This window comes from Ambystoma mexicanum, chromosome 8 (genome assembly GCF_040938575.1).
Source record: "Ambystoma mexicanum isolate Mex_15411 chromosome 8, UKY_AmexF1_1, whole genome shotgun sequence".
In the NCBI taxonomy this organism is placed as follows: domain Eukaryota; kingdom Metazoa; phylum Chordata; class Amphibia; order Caudata; family Ambystomatidae; genus Ambystoma; species Ambystoma mexicanum.
This window is the reverse complement of record NC_090929.1, coordinates 779,183,130-779,205,641: the sequence shown is the minus strand read 5'-3', so window position 1 is coordinate 779,205,641 and position 22,512 is coordinate 779,183,130. Positions and strand designations below refer to the sequence as shown.

Genomic DNA, 22,512 nt, shown 5'->3' with positions numbered 1-22,512 from the left:
CATCTACAGTCTCTTTTCATCTCCCCCTCCTCCTGCTACCCCACGGCCCTTTCGCCCACCTTTTCCCCCTTTCAGTGTTGGTACCCCACCCCTCTACCCTCTATCAGAAACCTTTAAAAGAGGGCAACCAGCTACAATTAGCTACCCTCAACTCTCACTCTGCTGTCAAACACTCCTCATACATCTGTTTCCTCCTTGAAGACCTTGATGTGCTAACTCTCACTAAGACATGGTTCAAGGCCAGCTCTGTCACTGCTTTTGACACCCTTCTCCCTGATTGCTACGATATCCTATCCAATCCCAGGACCACTCTGTCTGGGGTGGAGTGGCCCTGATTTTTCCTGAGTGGTCTTCCAGCCACCATCATTCCCACTCAATCCTACTCCCCTCTTGAATGCCTCGTCTGCAGGCCATCTGTCTCTCCTACCCTCTCCCTCACACTCGCTATGATCTACAGGTCCCCTGGACCTACCCCCCATTTCCTCTCAAAATGTGCGAACCTTGCCTCCTCTATCCTGGCCCACACCCCCAAAATTCTCCTCCATGGGGATATTAATATCCATCTTAACTGTCACGATGTGGCCTCTGTATGCTTTTGTGACTTCTGTGACTCTCTCTCTCACAATTCTGCCCTCTGGCCTAACCCACTCTGCCGGGCACCCTCTGGATGCTCTAATCTCAATGGACATCCCTCTCTTCAACCCTCTAACTACTCCTCTCTCTTGGTCTGACCACTCTCTCCTCTCCTCCCACCTTGAGCACCCTGGCTCCCCGACGATGACTCTGCCCGCACTGCCATTGCCCTTCTCCGTCATTCGACTGATGAAGGGGGTGTCAGTCGCTGCATTCGCTGCCACATTCATCACTCCTCCTTCCCCTACCTCTGACTCTTCTACTGACTCAGCACTGTCTTATCTCCATCTCTCCATCTCCAACACTCTGGAAATTCTTGCCCCTTTCATGATGATCCGCATGAAGCCTACCTCCAAATGCAACCCTTGGTATGACTCCGACTTGGCAGCTTTGAAGCAAAGTTGCTGAGCAGAAGTGGCAGGTTTCAGGTACATCTTCTGACAAACTGGCCTGTCGCCTGCTCCAAAGGCAATATCGTCTCACCATCTGCTCCAAGGAGAGAGCTCATGTACAAGCCTGCATCTCTGGGCCCACCAATAACATGGCTGAACTATTCAAAATCTGCAAGGAACTTGCCATACCCACTTCAGTCTCCTCCTTTCCTCTGCCCTCCCAGGCCCTCTGCACTGCACTGACCCCCCACTTCTCCAAAACGCAGAACATCCTGTCTGCACTCTACTTGACCCCACTCCCAACCCCCCCCCTCTCTTGCCCACCTTGGCCCCCCTAGGATTCCCATACTGTCCTCATTCTCTCCCATTGCACCGGAAGAGGTCTCTAGAGTAATCTGCTCTATGAAAGTCTCCTCCAAACAGGTGTACCCCTGCTCTTCCAGAACTATCAAGGACAACATTTCCTCCCTTGCCCCTTCCTTGGCTGACCTCTGCAACCACCCCTTTTCCACTGGCTCTTTCCCTCAACCCCTCAAGCATTCCCTTGTGCACCCTCTCCTAAAAAGCTGTCTCCAGATCCTTCATGCCCGGCTAACTATCGCCCTATCTCCATCACCCTTTTATTAGGCAAATTCATGGATAAATTGGTCATCTCCCAACTTACCCACCACACCGAATCGTCTGGCTGCTTCCATGACCACTTGTCTGGCTTCAGTGCATCCATAGGCTCGGAAACTGCTCTCCCAAACACCTGTGAAGACCTGCTCTCAAACCTGAACTCAAAATTCTCCCTCTGTTCTGATTCGTCTCGATCGTTCCTCTGCCTTCGATACTGTCAATCATACCATCCTCATAAATCGTCTATGTGATATCCTTGGCATCACAGACAGGGCACTGATGTGGTTGACCTCCATCCTTTCAAACCGACCCTTTCCTATCCTCTGCCTCACTCTCTACCTGTGGCGTCCCGCAGGGCTCTATCCTATCGCCATGGCTTTTCAATATCTACCTTGCCCTTCTGGCCTACTTGATCTCCACCTCCTCTCCTCACTTTTAGTGCCATGCTGACGACACTCAGCTCTCTTTTAAGCTTCCTTCTTCCTCCTCTCCTTTCTCATACCCGATTGCCTGACTGCTATTCGATCATGGTGCTCTGCTAATGATCTCTGCCTCAATGCCAGTAAGACAGAGATCGTTCTCATTGGGACACGTGCTCCCTGTTTCCCTCCCTCTCTCTGGCCACCCACCTTGGGTCCCCTTCCCTCACCTTCCTGTGAGGCAAAATACCTTGGGGTTATCTTTGAGTCTTCTCTCTCCTTCTCCCCCCACATCATGGACCTTTGTCGCATCAAAGAAATGACCCCTTTCCACACCTTGTCCCAGAAGCTCAATGTGTCCATGGCTCTGGTTATCTCTAGGCTGGACTATTGCAACAACCGCTTCCTCAATCTGCCTCTTCTTCCCTTGCCCCCTTCAACTAATCCAGAATAGGGCTGCAAGACATATCCTTGGCCTCAGGCCCAGTGACCACATCTCTCCAGCCCCAAAATCTCTCCACTGGCTCTGGGTGACCGCAAGGATCAAATTAAAGATTCTTTACATCATCCACAAGGCTGTCTGGGGCCTGGGACAGCTCTACATCCAGCTTTATCTCGCTAAGTACCTGCCTGCTAGAGTTCTTTGGTCCTCTGGCTACAACTCTCTGACGCTTCTCCAAGAAGGGACTGGGAGGTAGATCCCTTTTCTCGGCAGGAACCTCCCTCTGGAATGGCCTCCTTGCCCCTACCTCAGACTTGAGCTGGATCTTCTTAAATTCCAGAGACTCCTCAAGACTTTGCTCTTCTCCACCTTCCCTCTCCCGTGCTAATCTTCCTCTGCCGCTGAGACTGGTGCCTGGTCCCTATTAGTCTCACCGGGGCCTGGCCCTCCCTGACCAGTCACCCCCAGCATCCCTTCCAGCACTTGCTTTTCGGGCACCCCTCCCCGACTAGCCTGAGTCGGGTCCACCCCGTCCACTGCACTTGTCCTCCCTCTGCCACTTTCCCCCGGCACTTGCCCTTGTGGCTCCCCTTGCACTTACCCATCTCACTACCTGGGCTCCCACTGCTGCACTTCACCCCCTCTCACCCCCCCATCCTATCCCTTTCCCCCTACTTTCACCTCCCCTGCACTTCTTTGCCTTTGCACTTGCAATTGCACAGTGAGACTGTCACAAGGCCTAGTATGACCGTTACTACTATTCTTTTTCCCTTGTTCCACCCCTATTTTTGTCTTGTGGTGCCTGGACACACTTGTGTATAGGCACCATACCAATAAATAAAAATAAAATAAAAAGTAGGAAGAGGGTTCCTTATTCCCAGGGCCTTTTGATAAGCTTTTTTGAGAAGCCATCCCTAGCCACTACCACACAAATAGTTCTGACCACAAACATTCCCTCATAACTTCTGACCATTATAGCAGATAAAAGAACATCTTCATCTCCTATAGAAGATTAAATGCTTTTTGACTGTGTCATGTAGAAAACCGACATTCATAGCATTAACCACTGCAACGTTCTACGCCATCCCCAGCAGCTGACAGGAAATGCAGTAGCGTTTGTCAGAGGACTGCTTGACGGAGGTTGACGATACTGCTGTCTCCAGATGAGCAATATTCGAGCGAGAGTACACCAGTTCATTGGCAACCCTCTCTGCAGTTCACCCGATCAGCAACCAAGTTAAACTACTGCCAACAACATCCCCAATAATGTTGTTAAATTAAGTTGAAGCGGGAGCTAAATGATTAGCCTGCCATTCTGTTCGGTGCCAAGCCACACCCCTCCACAACCTTATTTCTATAACAGGCACGTAACTATATAATCATGAATTCTTCTGGTGCAGCGTGGAAGTGTTCTTCCACGTGCCCCCACTCTGCTTGTCATGTCCGTTCTGTTCAATACCAATCTCCCACATCCTGTGAGAGTTAATTTTTTTTACGTCTTGTGGGACACAAGACGCTATCCATTTTCCTGTAGGTGCTATCTTTTAACAGTGATCGTAAGAGCAATTTGTGTGTCCCTCTTACCCGCACTGCATCCTCCACTAAAATTGAGAGCATTTGGGAACACTGCATATCTCTGCCCGGCACTCCAACATGCCATAATATGAGCCCCCCACCCCCGAAAACAACAGCAGAATCATGAAGATAAGGTTTACAGTTTTTTTTAAAACATCTTTTTATTTGTTTTGTCAAAAGATCAAAAACATCAACAATAGGAAGTGTGATGAATCTAGCAATGTCATCACTGCCGTCCCGGGGAAAGTCCCTCCTCATGTGGTCAGGGAAAGGCAGAAGCTGCCTGAGTCTGGCCCTGGGGGTGGCTATCTGAGGGATGACCTCATGAGGGGAGCCCGCCTTCATGGGAGTGAACTCCCCCCCCTTTTTTGTCTTGTGGAGCCTTGAAACACCATTTGCTGTATAGACGCTTTATAAATACCCAATAAATAAATGAAGACCTGCTACGTGGAACATGCTATTCCCCTTTACCCTTAGAGCCTGACAACACCCATGTAATTCCCCAATCCCCCATGGCACACTGTAATGTTAGACAAGAACATCCACTCATGACTTGCTGTGCAGCCTCTCCTCTTTCCCTTCAACTATCCTCTGCCACCGTCATGGCACTCACCATTTCTCCTATCTTCTCCAACTGCTACACTATCACTTACCCTCCCTCTCTTACAAAGTCTGGAAGAAAAAAGCACAAAAAAGACATACTTAGAGCCAACCCTGGCCTTCCCCTCACAGACAGCTATTTTAGTGCAACTTCTAGAGAGGTCTTCACCGCCATCCTTTTCTCTGTCCCTTCTCCAGATCTATGTACTCCTCATCTCATCTCCACTCTCCTCCCTTTCACATCCTCTCCCATTAATGGTGGCACCAAGTGGGAAATCCTCTTGGCTGGCTTTTCATCACCAGGCTGCATCATTAATGTCTACAACAAAGGCACTATCTTGGTTCAGGGTCCTCAACCCAACCTCCTCCTCTTTGACTGGTGCCTGCCATCCCTCATTAACTTTCTTCCTTCACCTGCCTCTCCCCCTACCACTCCCTCCCTCCTGACTGGTGTACTACACCCCTGTACTCCACCACAGAAAACCTTCAAAGGCAGAGATCTTCTTCACCTGGCTACTCTTAACACCCACTCAGCCAACAAACAATCTCACTGCTTTTGACTCCCTTCTCCCTGACGACTTCAAGATCATTTCCAAGCCACAACCTCACTGTACTGGTGGTGGGGTTGCCTTAATCTTCCCTGAGTGGGTTCCTTCTTCCGTCATACCCACCCAGATTTACTCTTCCTTCGAAAAGCTGGGTCTGCAAGTTGGTTATCTCTCCCTCTTCCTCTCTGACCTTTGCTACTATCTACAGGCTTCCCAGCGCCACCACCCTGTTCCTCTCTGAATGGGCTGATTTATGTTCATCCCTACCCTCAACATCCTCCAATCTCCTCCTCATGAGCGATTTCAACATCCAACTGGACTCCTCTGTCACAGCATCCACTCTCTTCCTTGACCTCTGCACTTCTCTGTCCCTCTCTATTGTCCCTGCTGGTCCAGCCCATTCAGATGGGCACCCTTTGGATGCCCTCATCCATTCCAACCTCTCTCTTTCTCTCCCCTCTGGTCACTCCACTCTCTTGGTCAGACCATTCTCTCCTCTCCTCTAACCTGGGTCCCCTCAGCCCTCTGACCGCACCTCCTAAAGCCCGGCCAAACTCGTTCATGAACATCTGTCCGATGAAACAAGTGTCAGCTGCTGCCTTCACATCCACCTTCAACCCCCCTCTGTGCCCCCCCCAAGACTCTACCACCAACTCTGCTCTCAGCAACCTCCATTTGGCCATTGCAAACACCCTTGATATTCTTGCCCCAGTCATGAGGATCCACCTGAAACCCACCTCCAAACGCAACACCTGGTGCGACTCTGAACTTGCAGCCCTGAAATGCAAGTGCAGAGCTGCTGAACGGAAGTGGCAAACCTCAGGCTCACCCTCTGACAAACTGGCCTGCCACCTGCTCCAAAGACAATACAGACTCTCTATCCGTGCCAAGAAAAGGGTCCACATCCAGGCACGGATATCTGGTGCATCCAACAACATGGCTGAACTCTTTAAAATCTTCAGGGAACTAGCCAACTCTTCCGCAGTCTCCTCCTCCCCTCTTCCGTCCCAGGCCACACACTTCACCACTAAAACTCTGGACATCCTGAGCACCCTTGCTACCCTCCATCCAAACCCGTACCTCACTCCCTTGCCTCCTTTGGCTTCTTCACTCCCTCCTTCCTCCCTCTCCTCCTTCTCCCCTGTCACACCTGAAGAAGTCACCAGAGTTGTCCGCTCCATGAAGGCCTTCAGAACCATCAAGGACAACATTGTCTCTCTTGCCCCTGTACTCGCTGATCTCTGCAACCACTCTATTGCCACTGGATCTTTAGCCTCTTCCCTTCAGCAATCCCTTGGGTGACCCCTCCTGAAAAAACCTTCAGCAGACCCTACCTGTCCAGCCAACTACCCCCCTATTTCTATCACCCCCTTCCTTATGAAACTGCTGGAGAAGCTGGCCTTTTCACAACTTACCTCACACACTGAACTTGTTGGTGGTATCCATGACCATCATTCCGGATTCCAAGCATCCAGAGGCACCAAAACTGCTCTTCTGAACACCCGTGAAGTACTGCTTGCATCTCTAAACTCTAACTCTCCAGCTGTCCACATCCTCCTCTGCCTTCGACGCGGTTAACCACTCTATCCTCCTAAAACGGCTCCATGATACCTTTGGTATCTCGGACCAGGCAGTGGACTGGCTGACCTCCTTAAATGACTGATTGTCCCAAGTCATTTTGGGCACCTTTTCCTCACCTACTTCCTTCTCCACCTGTGGTGTCCCCAGGGCTCTAACCTCTACCCCTTGCTCTTCAATACTTTCCTTGCTCAGCGGGCACTTCTCATTTCCTTCTTCTCCTCCAACTTCCAGTGCTACACAGATAACACACAACTCTTTTTTCAAACTTCCTGCTGACCTCTTCCATCTGCCATCCAGTCCTGGTTCACTTCCAACAATCTCAGACTGAGATCATTCCCATTGGGACCCTGCTCCCTCTTTTTTCCCCTCGCTCTGGCCATCCTCTATGCCCCCCCTGCTCCTTCATCTGAAGCCAGAAACCTTGGAGTCATCTTCGTCTCCTCTCTCTCCTTTCTCCCTCACACTCAGAACATTGCCAAGAAGTCCCACTTTCAACTCTTCCTCCTAAAAGGAATTCTCCCTTTTCTCACTTTCCCCCAGAAGCTCAATGTTACCCGAGCCCTGCTTCTCTCTAGGCTTAACCACTGCAATCGCCTTTTCCTGAATCTACCTTCATCCACTCAAGGGCCACTCCAGCTAACCCAGAATAGGGCTGCAAGACTTATCCTTGGCCTTAAGCCCAAGAACTGCATCTCTTCTGCCCTAAAAACAGTTCACTGGCTCCCGGTTGCAGCACAGATTACATTTAAATCCCTCTGCATCATTCACAAGGCTTTCTGGGGCCTCGGACCACGCTATCTGCAACTTTCTCTTACTAAATACTCTCCCTCTAGACGTCTACGGTCCTTTGGCACCAACTCTCTGTGTGTAAAGTTTTTCGTTAAACTGAGGGCCTGAGGCCGATCACTTTCTTCAGCTGGCTCCCCCTTCTTCTTCGTCTTGAGCAGGACTTCTTCAAATTCCAGAAGCTCCTCAAGACTTTCCTCTTCACCTCCTCCTTCCCTTCTTCCACCCTATGCTAATCTCATAGTCACTGTGATTGGTGACCAGGGCCCTTTTATTTATCTCTTGGGGTCCTGACCTCCCACACACAATTGCCGCAGCCTCTTGCCTCAGCACCCACCAGCTTTCGTCCTGTAGTCTTGCACTGTCTACCCAATGTGGCTCCAGGCCGAATAGCACTTACCATGCTATGCACTTCATCTGCTGCTCACCCACGAGCACCTACCCACTTCCCCTCTTATCGCTGCACATGCACGTTCAGAATACTCACAAGGAATAGTTGGTTTGTCTTCATCTTCCACTGTAGTTATTGTTTTCAATCCCATGTTCCCTCCTTGTTGCCCTGTGGGCGCTTTGAAACAGAATTGACTTACTGTATAAGCGCCTAAAAATGCACAATAAATAAATTATAGCAAAGCCCTTTCATATCCTTATTTGAAAATGCCCAACAATACCTAGACGAGGAGGACGACTAGAGCGATAAAGATTGTTGAGGCTGAGAAGCAACAGACACGCTCTAGTTGTTGGGAGAATTCGATAAATGCTGCGACTTTTAAAGCACCAAGCATCTGGAAAGATGTAGTCTCACTATTCCCGACGGGAGTCAGGAAATCCGATGGAAGCAAGCTACTGCGTGGAATGAGGAAGCTCCCGGAGGCGCCGTCAGAAGAAACTCTGAAGCGGGAGGTTCACTGTGTGAATGCCATGAGCTGACAAAGCTGCTGATTGAAGTCCGAGGCATCATGGGAACAGGCCAGCCGACAAGACGCCTGTCAGACAAGGAAGTAAGCTGCTGGGAGAACCGGGGACTGCAAAGGACGCTGAAGCTGCCGAGTGAAGCCAATGAGTCCACAGAGGGAAGTTGGGATGCCGGGGTGCTTTGTGGTGGTTATCACATACCGTTAAAACAGATTTGTATGAACTTGTTGAGCCCAAACAGGGGAGCTGGGACGCTGAGACATTTGTTGAGAGAAACTAAGGCAGATGAGAAAGGGTTGAGACCCCATGTATAAAAGAAGCAAATATCAAATCTTGGAACTGTTTAACATTGCGAAAGAAGGAAAGTTTGTTCATCGATAGAAAGGCCTGGCAGGAGGTTGATGGTCCTGTGGTCTCCAGAGAAGCACTATACGACTTGTGAGTCTGGGACCCCCACCCAAATACATATGAGCAAGTCAAGAAAACCCTAGCAGGAAGAATATACCGGGCATCAGGATTGTGAGTCTTGGACCCGCACCCAATTGTGATGATACAAATCTTTGAAAGAATAATAGAAGAGTGTACCACTGTGACAGAAGAAGGTCTGGGACTTACTCTCATGTTTTTTAATGTTCCTGAGTGTCCGGAATCCAGAGGAAGGGATTCACTCCCACTGTAACTGGAATTGGGACATATTTTGACCAGAGACTCATTACCCCTGTTGGAGTGGAGCTGCTTCTTGACATTGTGGAAATCTGGGAAAGCTCAAGGGAGGAATGGTATCCCTTAAGATTGTGAATAGGGAGAATCTGGGAAAGCTCAAGGGAAGAGTCAAACTCCTTGAGATTGTGAATTGTAGAAATCAGAGAAAGTTCAAGGGGAGATTCATACCCCTTCAGAGTGTGAACTTTACGAAACCTGAAGAAACTCAGGGGAAGATCCCCCCTGCCCCTCAAGACTTGTGGAGCTCTGTTTTGTTTTCAGCACCTTTCTTTGGAACTTTATGCAGGAACTTTGGAAAAGGGCTGCAAGTGGCCAGCTGAGAGGCATTTTCCTCAGGTTAGGATTTGGACACAGGAAGGAGAACTTTACTTTGGGCATTCTGACATGGATACCACTTAGTTTTGTTGAGGTGGGACAACCCCTCTTAGAGTTAGGGCGAGACAGGATTTTCTCCAATACCCTTTTACTTTTGCCAACCACCATGACACGCATGTCTGCGCGTCTTATTCCCTATCCCTTACAGAAGTCATACACCTCAGTTTGATCCCATCTTACACTGCAAACCCATACAATAAACAAAACACAACTTTCTAACAATTCTTGCTAATACCGCACTACAATGCTCGATCACACCTTCTGCTAAGTGTATCCCTCTGCCACGCTCTGCTTGAACTACATATACACCTCAACCAGTTAATAGGAGGCCTTTCCTCTGGTCTCTTATCCTGTGAGATCCATCCTCCAGGGGGCATCTCATCTAAGGGGATGAACATTATTTGTGTCAATGCATTCCAAGCTGCTACATTATTACTCACTTCTTTCTCCCTGTTGTACACCACCCTATGCCATACATCACTGCAGGTCCCTCCACCAGTCTTCGATGTGTGGGCCTTTTGCTGATTTCCACACCATTGCTGCCCTACACTTTGCTAATATTCAGGCAAGATCTATCATTCTAGTGAGGTGTGCCGATATGCGCCGGCGGGGAAACAATCCCAATAGACTGGCTTCAGGAGTCTGTACTTGCTTGTCCATCGCCCCCCATCCCATTTTGTTTGCTATCCTTGACCAGAATAACTTTATAACAGGGCATTGCCAGAACATATGTTTCATATTTGCTACTTCTGCAGCACATTGGGACAGCCTTGCAGAGCCACCCCTACAAATTTCGTTATCCTATGTGTTGTCATGTATGCCCTGTGTGTGATGTATAATTGTGCAAGTTTGAGCCTAGCATTCCTTGATGCCTGTTTGGTGTATATCCATACCTTTATCCAGTCTACCTAAATCACCTTCCCACAGCAATTTCACTTTGAGCTCACTTGGGTTGAGTTTATGCAGCATTTCACCATATGGCCTGGAAACCCCATGTTCCCCTTCCACCAGGTCATACATCAATCCCAACGTGGTGTCCTCCTCGAGGTACATCGGGGGTCCCGGCCACCTTGCCCTCACTACTTTCCTCATGCTTAGATGTGTAAGGAACTGCCCTTTCTATTAATCTTATGCTCTGCTACCAGCTCTGGGAATGTCATCCAAATCCCATCTCTGGTTAGATCTCCCAGTACTATTATTCCCTTGCAATCCCAGTGTGACTTAATGGCGTGGAGGTCATTAGGCAGTTCCCCATAAACTGCAGCTAGAGGTATATTCGGGTAGTATGTTTCAGAGATGCCTAGACTTTACCAGGTCCCATGCCAAATCCTGATGCCCAGTTTAAGAATATGCGGTCCATCTGCACATTTCTTCTCATCCAGCCACAGGAGCTCCTTCAGGCAATATTGCCTTACTGACGTCTGTAATAACATTGTGTCCAAAGTTGCTTCATCAGCCAACCATTCCTGCTACAAACTGGAGCTGTCCCACCAGATAGTATAGTTCAGAATGTGGCAGCTCGATCCCCCCCTCTGCATAATCCCTCCAAGGTGTGACCAGCGCTATTCTGCCCCCCCCAACTCTATATAAAACCTCTAACTTTGGAGTCCAGGGCACAAAAGAATGTCGTTGGGACTGTAAGGGTGCAGAAGTAAGACTCTGACATGGAGGGGTCATAGTGATTGCTATAAACCTTTATTCAAGGGGGAAAAAAGAAAAGAAAACCATATCTCACCCTAACTCTAAGAGGGGTTTCCCTACCTCAAGTGAAATGACTAGTGTCAGAATGTCCAAAACCAAAGTCCCAATGTCTAGTGTCAAAATCCTAATTGTGTTCCGTACACTCTAAGCTAACTTACTCAAAGGAGATGTCTTCTTGGTCCAGAGGAAGGACTCCCTTCCCCTGGACAAAAGGCAGTCCTTGTCTTGGTAGAATTTTCCCAATGTGGTTTCAGCTACTCCTTAGCTGTTGGGGGACTGTCTCCCTTGCACCAGCCTTCCACAGGCTTACAATGTAGTTACTTGGGTTCCCAGACCCTGGTTGGCAGCTCTGGCCTCCTCTCGCCGCATCATGCACTAAAGAAGAACAGCCTGGATGCACTCCCTAGGTTGTCATGGGTCCCTGACCCCGGTGGGCAGACCTGGTTCACTCTCACCAGGTACTGCGACAAATAAAAGTAGCCTGGATGCACTCCCAATGCTGTGGTGGGTTATACAGACTTAGTTCACTAAACTGCCAAGCACTGTATGAACTGTCCCTTAACTTCCAGTTCTCTTTATTTGGGTCTGAGTCCCAGACTTGCAATTCCAGCCTTAGTTTTCTTTCTGTGTACTTGGTTCACTATCCTGGCAAGGCTTAGTACAGGTCCATGTACTTCTTTGCTTTTCTCCCACTGCATTAGGGTCCCAGAACCTCCTTTACCAGCCTTCTGATTTGTGCCACCACCTCTTTGAGCCTTCAGTGCCTTCTCGGCTACCCACATACCTTGTGTGGTCTGCACAAGTGTCGGCTCACTTGAGATTGCTGGACTTGTTCGCAGAGCTCCAGTAACTTCCTGGAACTTGTCTTGCTTTTCGGTGCCTCTACGGTCTTCTTTCCTTCCAGCACAGTGTGGTCTCGCAATCTGGCGCTTCCCGGGTCTATGCAGCACCTCGAGTCTTAGTCCGTCTGCAGGCCGAACGGTTCTCAAGTCCTTTGCCGGCCTCAGACTCTCTCCCTGTTTTCAGCGTCCCGGTCAGCACCAACTTGCACGTCGGACTGGTACTGTCTCTCGTGGTTCCTCCAGTGATGGCTTGACCTTGGGACAAATCCCTCTTCAGTTTTTATCTTGTTTCTTCCAATCAATTTTCGTGAACCACTAGACTGGTAAAAATGGTTCAGATGGTTATTTGGTATTGCTCTGCACTTTCTCCTCGTCTCAGTACTGAGTGCTGATGTGCTAACTCACTAGGGATCTTCCTTGTCTCAGTACTCTCTATCTGGACTGCCTTAGTCTCGAGAATTATATCGTGGGGGTGTGTGTTTGTGTTTTGTTCTATCTTGTTTTTTGTGTATGTGTATGTGGGGTTGTTACATGTGAATAGGCTTTGACGGATATGTGATTGTTTCTCTGGTCGAAGCTTTTAATGAAATGTATTTGGCAGTATATTCCTGATCCATCTGCTGTTTCTACATATGTAATATTTTCTTTATTGTTAAAAATGGAAATAAAGTTAAGAAAAAAAAAAGTACATAGGATATGGGAGTAGGATTGAAAAGGAAGGAGGTGAAGAAAAGTTGGGGTAACTCTGGCAAGGGGGTTCAGGGTCATGTGATTGGTGGGAATACCGTGTTCTCCCGATTTGGTCGTTACTGATCCCAAAGGAGGTTTCCCCACCCACGAGATCCACCCGCTGAGTACCACCCCCACAGTGACTATCGGGTAGTGGCCTCACCTCCCTGGCCTCATGGAAAGGAGCTCCCACCATGGAAGCAGTGACGATACCCTGGGATTCGTCACATGACATTATAGTAGGGAACATTCATAAAATGATAGAGCAATTGGGGGAGGACCACCATCTTGAGTAGTGCCACTCTATCCATCACCGTTAAAGGTAGTTTTTCCCCACAATCCATAGATCTATCTATTTCTTCGAGTGCCTCTAACTGTTCCTGTCATGTGAGGTCACGCCATATATGCACACTGAGGTAACAAAACGTATCCTTGGCCCATGTCAGCTCCAAGTTCGGTACCCTTCTAAACTTGCCAGCCATGAGAGCAGGAAAATACAGGATTTATCCCAGTTTACAGTTATACCTGAGAGCACTGAGAAATTATCCAAAACGTCAAGAATATATGGCAGATTGCTCTCAGGGCGTATAATGAAATAACATGAGTTGTCCCATCCACAGATATCCCTGCCCCCCGAAATTCCACCCATAGAAATTCTACCAGGGGTTCCAGAGCTAGGATAAATAGCATTGCGGACAATGGGGAAAACTGTTTCGTCCCTTTTTTAAGATCCTATTCCTGAGATATCTGTCTGTCTGTTTTAACCGTGGCCTTGGGCCTAGTGTATATTACCTTCACCAATCTTCTGAATCTGGCCCCAACCCCAAAGTCTGAATACGGCCCCAACCCAAAGTTTGATTCTTACTGCCCTTATGTGCACCATTGACAAACACGCCGCCATTAAATCCAGAACACCCAAACCAGGTAGAAGATCACACAACTGGTTTTCTGATGAGCTCATTTCCCTGCGCCATCACAAACGTGCCTTGGAACACACCTGGAGGAAAATTGCTACTCCCTCCAACCTTGATGCTTACCTCACAGCGTCCAAAACCTTAAAAAATGCCCTCATTATGACAAAAGCTAACTCACTCAATACTAGGATTTCTGAAGCTAGCTCAAGCCCCAATGAACTCTTTGCCATCCTTAAACAGCTGGAAAGACTTGGGGAACTGTCACTAGGGGGCGCGGATGGAGGCAGCCTGAGCTTGCATCTCCATCATCCGGACTCCGACACAGCAAGTGTGCCCCCAATATGGCCTCCACACCCTCAGTGAGGTCTGTCATTAGATCCTGGTCCGGGGACCCCCCGGGAATCGCCTGGCTCCAAGAAAGGAGTAAAACGGCCACACATGGCCTGAGAACTGCTTCTCCCCAAGCGGGCAGGGAAAAGTGAAAGTGCAGTCCTCGGCAGGCAGGACCATGGGAAAAGACTGGAGCTTGGTCAGAGCAGCAGTCAACGTTTGAGGTGCTGTTCCCTTCAACCCCTCCCCATACCCCCTCCACCCCTAGGACGAGCACAGCCAAGACAGTGGTGCGGCCTGCGCTGAGGGACGAGGCCTGGGAGTCAGGTGGACCAGAGGACTGCACTGTGTGAGAACAGCAAAAACAAGGTAGGAGCCAGCCTGCAGCGGCTCTGCAGTGGGGACAGCAGCCTGATTGTAAGTGTGCAAGGGTCCAGGAGCCGCCAAATCTGGAGCACCAGAGCGCCACCACAGACATTTGCGCTCGAGGGGGAAGGTCCTGAGGCACTGCTATTGGGGTGTTTAGCTCACCCACAACGTACAGTGGCCTGGGAGGTGTGGGCCCCCAGTCATGGGGCATGTGCCCACCTCCCCACACACTGAGGGACTGTTGAGGGTCAATGTGGAGATCTATCCAGAGGTCCCCATTGATGCCCCGGAGGAACCTAATTTGAACAGGAGACAGACCACAAGCAAGAGTTGAGTGGCTCCCCCAGGGCAGTGGGGCCAAACAGCAAAGGACGTGCCACTGGAAGGACCATGTGGAAGGTGTGGGTCCCTTTTCCCCATCCTATCCTGTAGGATACTAAAGCTCTACTCCCCCACCCCCCTTTTCCAACACAAACACTTTCCTACACAGTGAAAGACAATGGACTAACACCAAGCCGTTTACCTGACATGTCCCAACACAAGGGTCAGGCAGAGTCAGGCAATTGGCAATAACTACGCACACCTGACAGCCCTTTCCCTTCCCCAATGGTATAAAAGGCAGAGAACGAGAGCACACTTTGAGCAAGGCCGAACGTATGAGGAATCAGCTACACCGGACCGGTAGTTCAAACAGAGGAGAAAGGTGGCGAGACCTGGAGGGACGATGAGGCGAGGGGCAAACTACTCTTGCCCTTTCCAATTCAGACCTGCAAAGCCTCCGAAAGGGAAATCATAAGACTAGGAAGTCCAGCTGGCGTGTGGTGTGACAGGTGTCAACCGCACACAGGGCCCTCCTGCACTGGTAGCCAAAGCTGGGAGAAGCGTTTGCCGCTGTGGTGCCGTCCTTGACTCCCGAGACAAGAAACTCCAATAGTTCAGCACAGCTGTTGAGTCGGAGAAGACAGATAATAAAACAGAACTGTGCTGGGCACAAGGTTGCAGGAGGCAACCTTGTTGAACAAAGAACTTGTGTAATTGAACTTCAAAGAAACCCTAGTAAAAGGTTCAGAAGCAGAGCGGTCAGGCATCACGATGCGCTCATTCAAATGACTCTCATGGAAGCCTTTGTGGGTTGTGTTATTTTGTTGAAACTACGAGAACCAAGAGGCCTTAGGATAGGCCAGTGTGGAGTGTTGTCAAAATGGTCCTACGAGGGTCGAGCAAAACCATTCATACACTCTAAAGTCTTTGACATATTGGAGAAAACTGATTGTACTGGGAAACCGACAGAGGGATGCCTGCAAATTGAGGGTTAACAGGGATAGCCACATCGGACCCAGGATATATGCCGCAGACAAGGGCCCAACAGGAGCCACTGTTGTCTACAGGACAGCACCTATACCGCAGACCAGGACCCCACAAGGGGATAGAGACTTTTGACAATAGCCTTGCTAAAGACCTACAGGTCGAAACACGTGTCGGCTGACAAACAAGGCACACAATTACCTTCAAGTGTACTCAATGCATACCAATTAAATGTGAAATATCAACCGAGCACTAGCACAAATAAAAGCGAAACCTGTATCGCATCAACTACTGTGTTAGAACTATTACTTTTAACTAATGAAGCAAGATAACCAGGAGATAAACTTCCTACTTCTACTTAACAGGGATATACCCATGAACATTGTGACGACAAGTGTGAACCCGGCTGAGGGATGTCCACAATGGATGGCCCCGCCTCCAAAACCATGGTTTCGGCTGGCCCCGCCTCCAATACCATGGTTTCTGGCTCTCCCTGCCTCCAGTTCCATGGTTTTGGCAGGCCCTGCCTCCAATACCATGGTTTTGGCTGGCCCTGCTGGCCCTTGTCGAGGGCTGGGAGGACACCCACCCTTCCCACCTACACTTCCCCCTTTTCTCCCTGCACCCCCCCCCACAAACTATGCTGCAGCCTACTGTGTACATCCTGATCTCCCATGAACCTGGGCCTCAGCACCCCTACGAACTGTTGAGCCTCCAGTGAGTGATAGCTGAACTTTTCATTTTGACTCCTCCACTAGCACCCCAATCTATATCTGTGTCTTTCTCACTTTGCTTATCCGCATCACCTTCGCTACTCTCTCTCTGCTTTGTATGCATTGCACAAAACTGAATTTAGCTGTGTATTTTACATCCTGCACCCTAATGTCACTGCACATGTGCGGCTACTTTAATTTGAGATGTGAGCATTTTGCACGTAAACTATCAGAAGTCTCAAGTTTCCAGTGGCCAGCCATGTTTTCCCCCTCTGCATTCTGGACTTTTATTTTTTCTATCCCGTTCGAAATTTAGGAAAACTACTACACATCTCAGAATTACAAGCATAAACAGGACTGGGTTGCCTTCTCATGCGTGGCCATGGGAAACTTGAGCACTGTTCTCTATCAGGCAGTATTATTGTAGGCTTTAAAATCTAAAATGTACATAGTTGTAGCAAGTTTGAAAGTTATGTGTTCAAATGCCTAAACTGTAGATTGGGTTAAAATCCCAGTTTTACTGTTTAACGAAAGTGTGTGATCCTGGGCAAATAATGTAATCTCTTCATGTGTAGTGGACTGACCTCAGCAGAGCCAACAGTTATTTCCTCCTCTATTGCTGCCAGTCATCAAAATGCTGTGGGCTGTCCATAGTATGGCCCCACAGGAGAATGAGTGAAACATTTTGCTATGCCTGGTTATGCTATTTTATTGAGTTTTGTAAAGTACACAGGCCACAATTTTCACGGTTTCTTGGACTTTCAGGATCTTCAAGAGGTGGGGTAGGAGATTAATGCAGAAGCAGGGGAAGGTTGCTTTGTCGCCTATATGATGTGTGCATCATATAGGTTACAATTTGAACACAGTTACCTTTATAATACCTAAATTGCACAACTTGAGACCGCTTTGGATGGCCTATGCTGACGACATCCTACTACTTTTTGACTGTACACCTGTCGGCCTGCAGCATCTAATTGATGGATTCAAGATGAAAGTTACAAGAACAAGAAGGTTGGGCAAAAAAAAGCCAAGTGGGACACTGCGCTTGCAGTCTTGGTTAGTGTTAGATGGAGGGCAGCAGGTGACTGGGTTGTGTGGGTATATTGCCCATATACACCACTGTGAGGTAAAGTTAAGGAGGAGTGTTTCCAGTCTCACTGCGCCAACACATACAAATTTAAGACACTGCTTGGTTTGCAGTTTTATTAGGTGAGTATGGTACAGCCTAACACGTGTTTCGAGCAACACTGCTCTTCCTCTGAGGCTTGTACATCAAAATTAAAATTAAATTAAATATTGGTCAACCATATAAGGGGTTGTAAAGGTAACAAAATAAATAACGAGAAAAACATAGAAATAAATGCAAAGCAACCATAAAGTGCAAATTCATGGATTTCAAAATTTAAGAAGTACCATGGGGCAGTAGGGGTGATATAACCCCCAATTTTTAAGATAAGTAGGTCACATTTATGCCCCCATTAGTTAAGAGGCGTGAGTAAAATTGTATAAGGCAAAAACGTTTTAAGTCCAAAAGTAGCAGAAAACATTATACCATGCAATGCATATGGAATTAATACATTATTGGGTGATCCCACAGATCCATTTGTATACATTTAGCATTGTCAACCAGATAATAAGGAAACCCACCGTGTTAATATGGTGGGTTCAAATTGCATAAACAATTTGGAAACAAGGTTGTAGAGTTGAGAAGGAGCGGAGAAAAAGAGAGAGACAAAACAATGGGAAAACTGTTAGTGCATAATTGCAGTGTATTCACAGTGGCCAAAAAATGTAAGGTTTAATTTAATTTAAAAAAACTAAATATAAGGTACCTTGGATTGATTGTTGAACATACGTGATTACGTGTTGTAGTTGTACTGAAGGTACAAACCTAAAGTAAATGATATTGATTATGGCATTGGTCGTAATTAATCAATTTGGAGTTGCTAAATTATGCAATTTAAAATAATTATGGCATACCTTGTTATATTCCTCGCAATTGCGGAAAGCTACCCAGTTAATATATCCGACTGTAGATGTGACAAAACAGTTGATCCGAATAAGCATTCCATTGGAGCAAAGCCGTAAAAGAAAGAGAGGTAAATCATTAGGTTAGAGCGCTAGCCGCTTGTCTAATTATAGACAGGTGGGCATGCGAACACATATTGAAGGGTGTTCTAGGGACCGGCGACAGTTACTTACCCCGGTGGTCCTGACTGAACGATCTATTCCCCACGCATGCGCTGTATGAACTGTTGTTTTTATTGACCTGCTTATCGCTGTATACTCCAAAATGGTCGAACCCCATCTAAACTCATGTCGGCCATTTTGGAAGGGTTAAAATACTGTTACTTTCAATTGGAAAAATGGTAAAGAGACGCCTCGCGCGAAATAGTGCATGATATTTTCAAAACCCAATATATTGAAACTCATTTAAGCAATTGTCCAACTGAAAGTTATGGAGAAATAACAGAATTCTAAACGGTGTTTCAATAAAAATCTCAGGTTGCCATGGAGACCAAATACATCTCTCCAATATGGTGATGTAAAGTGTTATAGAGGGCCAAATTGATACATTATGATTGGCCACTATATGTATACCTTGAGATATAAATGCATTGAGCAGCTAAGAGGTAAATTACAACTCTTGGCAAGGGTGATAAGACGGACTCGCTCTCTACTAAATTGATGGATTCCGGGAATTGTTTGTCTAAAACTGTTTGCCCACTCCTAAACCTTGTGCACAGCGATTGCTAAAATTTCATATAGTCATGGGATAAGACTAAGTTAAATAATGTTATGTGAAAGACACGAACACAATTGGATATAGAACCAGACCAGGAAAGACAATAGGAGGAGAAACTTGAAACTAAATTAGGCAATAATAGTAGGGCTTTCGATATAGTCTGAGCAAATTAAATGAAACATTATTATAGAAAAACTGAAAGTTCATGGTCCGTGTTCAGACCCTCAATTACTGTTCTGTATTGGCATATGAGGCGTGCTTCCAATCGGCGGAGAATCAGAGTGAGGTTACCGCCTCTTTGTGGTAATGTCACTTTTGCAAGCCCTACAAATCTAATGTTTTGTTTGAGATCAAGCTGATGGAATTTCTGCCAATGTGATGCTAGCGGGAATTTGGCATCCTGGCTAGCAATGGTCGACAGATGTTCACGAATTCTGGTTTTGAGGGGCCTGATCGTACTCCCAATATATTTCTTACCACAGACACAAATGATGCAGTAGACCGTGTATTTGGTATTACAATTAATGAATGACTCAATCCGATGTGTTTGCCCAGGATTAAACAAAACATTATTAGTTTCTAATGTATATGGGCACATGGAACAGCTGCCACATTTGTGAAAGCCTTTGAATTTGTCTTGGTTGAGCCATGTTGTTTGGCGATCTTCATTAGGCATGAATGATGGGCTGAGTAAATTTTTTAGAGTCCTTCCTTTACTAAAAGTAAAATTAGGAAATGGGTCAATCCAGTTACTGATATCCGTATCCAATTGCAGTAAGTGCCAATGTCTCTTCATGATAGAGTATAGTACATGACTATCCGAATTATATCGAGTAATCAGTCGAATCTTGTCTGGACCTTGTCGATGATTATATGCTATGTATATGTACGTCTTTGGTACCATTAATGTATACTTCACACCTCCGATTCCTTTGCTTCTTTCCCCTCCCCTCGCTTGTCCCCTCTCCCCTCTCCTGTCCAGTGATTTGAAGAAACGGTTTTAATAATAAAGCGTTATATAAAATGACTATCAAATAAAATGGAAAAAGTAACAAATTGCATCTGTCTGTAGCCTGAAGGACCATGCATTAAATTCCTGTGAGGGTGACTCCTTGTTTCATTCTTCTGACGTTGATAAAATGACTGCCATCAAGTTTGGTAATAACAGCAGCTATCATTTCCATGAGTACATTTTATTTTCAATAGCTTATTGTGCAAATGGCCAGTGCAAGAGGAATCATTATAAAAAGCAGGCCAAGACCGTGTTTTTGTGCTCATGGCATCTTTGCCTAATGCAACTTGGACGGAATTATACTTTGAAAGTGAACCGTTAACTTTTTATCAACACAACTCACACTATAGCTCAGTTTGTGTACACACAGGTGTCAGAAATGCTTTCGCTAAATCCTGTATACACATTTCATTTTCATGGGGCGTGCTTTATCCCTTTTTATCTGCTACGGATTTGTGACGAACTATACGGTTTTATCGTTACATTCTTATTTTATTACAGGTTTGAGAAAATGATCAGCGGATTATACCTTGGTGAACTTGTAAGGCTAATTCTTCTGAAAATGGCAACTAAAGGTCTCCTTTTCACTGGCAAGACATTAACATCTCTCCGTACAAAAGGCAAGCTAGAGACAAAACATATTGCTGCCATGGAAAAGTAAGATGTTTAATTAATTATCAGTGATTCATGTTTTTACAAATGTTTGTCTTTCTGTCATGCAATTATACTCTACAGATCTATGTATAACCTGGAGGTCAAAGGTTTGACTACTGACCAGTTTAATGAGACCTTCAGTGTTCCTATGGACATGAAGTGATAGGTTGTTCTATTACCAACTGCAAATTACAAAATATTGCAAACAATGGCTATGGCGCACTATCTGAGCGCAGCTATTATTACTGTACCTTATAACAAGTTAGACTTGACTGTGACCTTAGATATCTAAGTATTGTTCTTCAAGTAGCTTGCCCCCATTTTGAGTCAGGAATCCTGTGAACATTATACAACATGGACTTTAGCCAACCTCAAAAAAATCTCTGTCCTTGCCAAGCTAGTAGGCATTACATTCCCGAGATGTTGTTTCAGGTCATGTACGCCCTCTTAACATAGCAAAAACAAAGAGGTGATGGCTGTAAGGTTTAGAATGAATTTTAACCACTGGCATTGCTCTGGGCACCCCTCCAGACCATCGTTATTCGCCTGCCAAGCCATTACAGAAGGGAAAGACCATATACAAATCAGGCTTGGCCCCACCCCAAAAGGGGCAGTCCAGCCCGAACTGCTAGGTCACATCGCTTCTGCACGAGACCAAAGCATCCCCAAATATGTTTCGTCCTTGTTGGGCCTCATCAGTGAGGAGTACTAGATCTGGTGGGGCCAGCTTCCCGGTCATTGCCGCCAGAAAATGAAACGGCCTACCCCTGCCTCTACGATCAGAACAATCTTACTGGGTGTTCCAAAAAAAACCTCAAAACCTTACTCATTGCTGCCAACCTGGCTCGTGAGCATCCCTGAGCTGTTCGAACTCTGTCTCAAACTTTTGTCACTGTACTCACTGCCATTTGTTCTCACCTATAAAGTTGATGACACCATTCTCTCTCATTTACAAGCAATATGTACCATCATGCCATATATTGCTTTTCGTGATTTAATGTTAACCCTGCAATCTCTACCAATCTGCATGAATCTGTATGTAAGCTTACATACAACCTGTACTTACCCTATGTAATCATCTTTCCTTTTAAGGATAACTCTGTATTCTCTACCTATCCTCATGAAACCGTATGAAAGCAAATATGCGACCTGCACCAATCCTATGTACCTTATTGAAGTATTGTCATGAACCACCGCCTGCGTCCATTCTGGACTTTGTGGTCCCTGACCTATAGAGGACTGAATTCCGTGACCCTTCCAACATGGCCGTTTGGTGCGGAACGCAGTTTACCAGTCTTTACGTGCTACGTTCAGCATTCTACAAAGCAGACACACCATCGCGGCTCTGCGCGTCTCAACGCTACCACTCGGAGCAGTCTGACGTGTGTTGCCGAAGTTCGCCCGTAACTTCCTTCCTAGTCCTGTTTCCCCGATTCCTTGAATCTACTTCCTCCCTTTCCTTTCCTCGAACTTACCTTACGATTCTTCCGGGATCCTCGCCTGCGCTCGAGTCATGGCGTTGCGTGCCTCCCAGCTCGGACTTAGTCTCCTTCTGGTTCCTGGTACTGGACATCTGACCGCCTCCTGGAG

At 47.0% G+C, this 22,512-nt stretch overlaps 1 protein-coding gene across 1 annotated transcript in view; it reads left to right on the top strand.

The window, feature by feature from the left end:
* Positions 1-22,512, top strand: part of LOC138472439 (hexokinase HKDC1-like) — a 1,340,644-nt gene that overhangs the window by 611,424 nt on the left and 706,708 nt on the right. Inside the window, exon 8 of the mRNA XM_069610606.1 lies at positions 20,770-20,925. Within this exon, the coding sequence (XP_069466707.1) occupies positions 20,770-20,925 (156 nt within the window). The remainder of the gene's footprint in view (positions 1-20,769; positions 20,926-22,512) is intronic.